Source organism: Sinocyclocheilus anshuiensis, unplaced genomic scaffold (genome assembly GCF_001515605.1).
Source record: "Sinocyclocheilus anshuiensis isolate Anshui unplaced genomic scaffold, SAMN03320099.WGS_v1.1 scaffold637, whole genome shotgun sequence".
NCBI lineage: Eukaryota > Metazoa > Chordata > Actinopteri > Cypriniformes > Cyprinidae > Sinocyclocheilus > Sinocyclocheilus anshuiensis.
Genome location: NW_015539816.1, coordinates 2,241,990 through 2,248,248, shown reverse-complemented (window position 1 = coordinate 2,248,248; position 6,259 = coordinate 2,241,990). Strand labels below are relative to the sequence as shown.

Sequence of the window (6,259 nt, the reverse complement as noted above, 5' to 3'; positions counted from 1 at the left end):
GTGTGTGTGTGTGTGTGTGTGTGTGTGTGTGTGGCATTATATTTTTCTGGAAACCTTACAAATCAAACAGTAACAATCAAAAAGAAGCTTTTGAAGATCAGTTAGTTTGAGATCATTTAATATCTCAAACAGTGATTTTTAAAACCAATCATTCATATATATATATGTATATATGTATATATATATATATATATATATATATATACAAAAATTTATTTGAAATGCATTTATTTCATGCTAAGTATACTGCAAATGCATTTACATATTATGTATTAATAAAAATACCCTGCAGTTGTAATTTTGCTATACTAAACGAGTATACTTAAAGTCTGCTAAATTGGAAGAACTAATTTTGTGCTTAATGCACTTTAATTGTGTGGAAGTAGCGCTGAAGTACAGATAAAGATATACTGAAGTATATTTGATTGTGCTAAAGTGGAACTATTGCGAGTGTACTTTAGGTACACTTTAAATATCTTGCATTTAAAAACCGAGATTATTAAAAAAAAACATACAATCCTCATCAATAGTGACATTTTAGGTTAATTAATAAGAATTGTTAAGAAATGTGCATTGTGCACAAGTAGTACTCCAAAGAAAGTTTAATTATAATTTTTATCTCAGTAAGTCTCAAGCGATATGTCAGTAAATATGTTAATAGATTTGAACTACACTTAGTATGAAATACATGTATTTTAAATATATTGCCTTTTTACTAGGGTATATATAAAAGTGTACTTGTATAAATGTAAAAATCTGCACAGTTCAGTTCATACCACTTAATCACACTGGATTAAATTACTGATGAGGATAAAATGTTTTATATAATTATAAAGATCAAGCAGAAATTATGACCTTTATTGTGACAAATTAAATGAATGGAATACATAAATATTGCAACAGGTATTAAAAAACAACTGTTGCTGTCCACCACTGCAACTTCTGTCTTTATCTTGTCTTTAGATTGACTTTTTACTGATTTCATGTTTGTAAATAATTTTGAGCTTTATTGAAGGCTTAGAACTCTTGTCTGTGGTTCAAAATGTGCTGCATTAGTGTGTCAGTAGATAATAAGCAGGAATGCGTCATTGTGATGCATTAACTAAGAGCTTACTGCATATACGTGGGGAAGTGGATTCTGTTAAAGTGCCTTGTTAGGTTGAGACTAATTAGCACAATAAAAAATGCTGGATGTTTCCCATTAAACCTGCAAAATGAGATAAACAGTATTACGCGTATGATTCATTTTGTGAATAATCATTACACCACAAGGATTAAAATGATCATCTGCTTGATCATCTGCAGTATAGGAATAAAGAATTCACTCTATACACCAAGAGCAATATCACCAAATTAGATTCAGTCGCGTAACTGATAATTATGATGTCACTGAGAGGAATTATTGTGAGAATATTATTGTACAGTTGAGTCCGTTTTGACAGCAGTGATGTCACAAGAATTTGAATAATATTATAACAATGTAAGAAATCCAGAAATGCCAGGAGAGATGCTGACAGATTAGTAGCCTTGACAACTGTTTGACTCATTTATTAATACACAGATAAAATTTTACCATCAGCACTGATTGTTAAATGTCATAAGAGACCCAGAGAGTCATGAAGATGCAAGTTTATAACAATAGATTTGACCTTTTCTCTTTTTTGGGGGGGTCTTTACTATTGTTTGTTATTGTGGTTGTTTTTGACTAGTTACAGCCGAATGATCTCACTTTTTCCAGGTCTTAAACAGGTCCCATAAATCATTCACAGAAAACACCTTTTGACAGTAATGGTTCAAAAAGGAAAGCCAGATTGAGAGACCTATACAACAGATCAATAAACAAACTCAGTTAAATTGGAGCTTATTCCACAAGAGGTCAAAATCACCAAAACAAGAAAATCGATAAGCAGAGGTAATTAATCTCAGACCTGTACAACTAAACCTCACTAACCCTGTCAAGGCTTCCAGATTGATTTCACTGGCCAAATAATTATGACCAATGGAGACTTTGGAATCATTATAAGTGGACAAAACTACAGTATGCTGTGTAGAATTCAATGTGTCAACAACATGATTTTTTTCCATGCACAATTCATTCAACACTAAATATTATTACTGGAATATATGTAATAATGATTTCTGCATGGATTGCAGGTGCTCCAGTGCTCTTGAATCCATCTTCAATAGAGCATGAGCAGTTACTAACCCAGGTGTGTATGATTTACTGTCAATAGACGTACTTATGAGCTCTTTCATTTTTACCATATAGATTAACTCTCCCAATAAATCTCTCTCTATACTGCCTTCAGTTATATACAAATTTCCTCAGAGACAAAAGTTTATTATAAATGACTTATATTTGTTCAGTTTCAATACCGGTTAACTTTACTCTCTAAGGTGATGATTACGTCTGTGCTTTGTTTACATGTGCTAACTGTGTGCACGTGAGAAATTACAAGGGTAAACCCGGGGATCTAGAGGCTGGGATATGAAAGCATGGTTTAATGCATGTTTATGGCCATGGGCTGAAATGAACAGCGCAACACATAAATGATATGTGATTCATTTTGAGTTTGCTCTTTGAATCTTCATTTATGCAAGCCCTAAAATTACAACTGCATTTCTCTTTTGTTGTAGATAACTGAACTGTGCTCGTTCTACCTCTCTGCAGACCCATCCTTTAGAGTGAGTAATGCAGCGTTGTTGCCATTTGCAATGCAGCTACTGTGTATTATTGAGGAACCAAACCAAGAGTGGATTATGGTATAACTGTAAAAGAGCAATATAGAGAAACTTTGTGCTAACAGACGGCTAACTGCTCTGTGAATCCCAGTGAACCAAGTGAATTGTGCTTTTCTATAAGAATTCATTTCAATAATTTAACACCGTCAACAATTTCAGTACAAGGCAGACTCATTTGGCTCAGCTACAAATGTTTAACACTCATATTGTGTTCTGGACCATATTGAACCGTTAGAATTTTAGTTCATTCAATCTTTTTGTTAACTTGTTTTCTTTTGATTAGATTTGTATTTCTCTTGGAACTGACTGGTCATAGGCCTCAGTGATCTGAGTTGAGTTTTTGAGAGACCAAGTCAAGTCACCTTTATTTATATAGTGCTTTACACAATAGAGATTGTTTCAAAGCAGATGTACAGTTTTAAACGGGGAAGTAACATTAATCAGTGATTCTAACTTCACCAAATATAAGACAAATTCAAATTCTGCTGTAAAGCAACTGTGGCAAGAAATTATTGACATTAATTCAGTTCCAGTCAGTTCATTTGTTGATTCAGTTCAGTTGAACTGTTAAAGTTCAATAATTAAAAATAAGTTCAATTCAGCAATAAGCAGCTCAAATGAAGACAGTATTGTTATTCAGCTCAAGTCAATTCCATGTTGATTCATCTCAGTTCAATAACAGTGTTGATGTTGCAAAACTAATCAATAATAAACTAATTTGAAGATATAAAGCGGCTCTACAGAGATCTGATCCATAAAACGAAAAGAAGTTAAAATGAAAGAAAACAAGCTGGCAAAAAGATTGAATCCAGAATTTGGTAATAATATAGCATAATGGCCTTCCGATTTACAAGCATTTAAAAAAAAAAAATGCTGATAATTTTTGACCAGGAACAGTGAATTACTTAAGGATTTTAAGCACAGTAAAAGGCTTAAACGTTCCACTTACATTTCTTTTAACCTTTGCCAGACATCTGATGTCCTGGAGGACCTGTGTTTCCTAATGCTGGGATCACTGCAAAAATCGGAGGTGAATATTATTCATGCCCACATGCAATCAGCACACGCAGAAGATTTCACAAATATTCTACACATCATCGCCAACCTTTACGTATTTGTTTATTAAATAGTTGTGCAAAAATCTGTCTGGGTCTAGTTATCAGTATAGTAATGCACAGATTAATGAAAAGACGATTCATTTTTCTGTTTTTTTTGTACATGCAGGAGATCACAGCTCGAGAGACCAGCAAAAGGGTGAGTGTATGACATTTGCAGTCTTAATTTGAGGTCGTCTCAGACACATTCAGTGCAATGACAATTCAATGACACCATAACACCAGCATCCTTTTATCTTTGTCTATTCATGTATGTTTGATTGTAATTGTATGGTTTTTTATACGGATAATGTCTTTTTTATGGATATTGTTTTTTTTCCATTCTATGAATGTTTTTCATGTTTTTATCTTATTGATTTTTGGTGTTTGTGTAACTTCTGTTTGGGTTTTGTATTTGTGTGTCTATACATGTATGTGTAGTTTTTATTTCATTACACTAAACCGAACGGTGCAGGATTGTCAGATGGGACGGTAGGTTTCCTCACGGGTTGTTTAAGTGTATGTCGCTTTTAACACTCAGCCACTGTTGCTACGCTGCACTGTCTTCAATAACACACCCAACTGCATATCCTAATTAGGGATATAATACTCATTAATTAAAGCTCAAGTGAATGAAATAAATTGTATTTTAGGCCACTGCACGTTTCCCTTTTGGGCCAAGGTAATGGAAAATCAAAATGCAATATAGCCACATTCTTAGGAAACTGGATATAAAGGATAATGTAAGTAACTGCAAAATAAATAAATACGTGGATGTAAAATATTGATTTTACTTGAAATTATTTGATCATTTTACCTGAATATTATCTTAATGTTTCCACTAAGTCTAATAGCAAAAATAGCAGACCACTAAATGCATCTTTAGTATTCAGATTATTTTCAGATAATTATCAGATTATCATCCTACAGTATTTAACTATCTGCTCTTCAGTTCCCATTTGCATGCATGTAACCTCTGATATCCTTTGATTCCTCCTTGACAGCATTCACACTTATGACAGAAACAGAAAATAATTACATTGATTTTATAAATTACTTTCTTCTCTAAAAATAACCTAAATGTTATCATTTGCACTAGATATTCCCTTTAAATATTAGATTTTTTTGTGTTTGTTTTTCTGAATTAATATCAGAATTTTGGCAGCAACGCAAACCAGAATAGAACCTAATTTTAATTTTAATTCCAAATTGAATTGACATGCCATTTTGTGTTGATGCAGTCAGAGGAAGTGTTCAGTGTCTTTTCCTCCCAACTGTCCATTCCTTGCATGTTAACCACATTTCTTCTTTAAACGTGTATCATACAGACATTTATTGATTAATTTTACATTTTAAAATATTTATATGCCAGTTGAGATTCGTTTCAAATATGCAGCCAAATGTACTGCATATTTGTAACAAATTGCTATATGTTGCTTTTAAACACTCCCTCACATTGTATGTTGTCATGTGCTCTGGCATGGCCTGCATGTGATTGCGTTTTTACTGAACATCAATGCACCGTGTGTGCAAAATGAACACTGAGTCGCACTGAGGACAGACACGTGTGCATTAAATGAATCCTCTCTGCGACCCCTGGCCAGGAACAGATGTTCATGGTTTTCATATCTCTCCATGTCTGTCTTCATGATATCTCTCTATATATGTGTATGTGTCAGTCTACTGTGTTGCACCCTCTTCTGGAGCTCATACCCCAGCTTGCCAGAAGAAGAAGCAGGAGAATGAAATTAAATGTATGTATCCTGCATGCTTACCTTCATTCAGACTACATTAGCGCTGTGAGTATGACACCCTGAGAACCACTAAAATAACTGCTAAAGCAATATTTAGTTTGGGTAAGTGACTAAATACTGTATGTCCAGGGTTGGTATTCAGAAGTCAAGTTTAGGACATTTAGCTGTACTAAACATAAGAAATAATTCATATTTTGTCACCTAATTATGTAATTGAATAGTGCATACTTCTTTATTGAAGAATTATGATAATGAGTTTTCAAGAGTTTTCCCATGGTCTTGGAAATAAATAGAGTCCATTGCCGTTAAATATTACAGCACTTGTATGTAGCTTTGTGTATTTTTGGAGCCCCCTACAGTTATGCAAGTGGATTTTGCCGTCGTGTCGCTGTCGTAATTACAGTGCATAGCTGCACACGTGCGTTTGTTGCTGCCGTAAAGCAATCCGTCCTTTTTTCGCAGAATTCCGTACCTGCTCATCAAACTAAAGGTCATTGCACACTGAGTCCGAAATTTTTGCAAGTTAAAAAATAAATACGAGCTCACGTTGTGTCAATCACATTTGCACACTGCCTCCGAAACTTTCGTCCGTCATAAAAAAATTCAGATCAGGTTCGATTTTCTGCGTTTTCGCATCCGTAGCAAGCATTTTGATAGGAAAGGATGACG

General features: G+C 33.9%; 1 protein-coding gene across 3 annotated transcripts in view; it reads left to right on the top strand.

Annotated features, from left to right (window-relative positions):
- Positions 1-6,259, top strand: part of LOC107684000 (neuromedin-U-like) — a 9,567-nt gene that overhangs the window by 568 nt on the left and 2,740 nt on the right. For 2 of the 3 annotated variants that reach the window (XM_016480111.1, XM_016480110.1), the window contains exons 2-6: positions 2,155-2,210; positions 2,638-2,685; positions 3,713-3,772; positions 3,967-3,996; positions 5,516-5,590. In XM_016480111.1, the coding sequence (XP_016335597.1) occupies positions 2,155-2,210; positions 2,638-2,685; positions 3,713-3,772; positions 3,967-3,996; positions 5,516-5,590 (269 nt within the window). The remainder of the gene's footprint in view (positions 1-2,154; positions 2,211-2,637; positions 2,686-3,712; positions 3,773-3,966; positions 3,997-5,515; positions 5,591-6,259) is intronic. The other variant, XM_016480112.1, reaches the window with a different exon arrangement.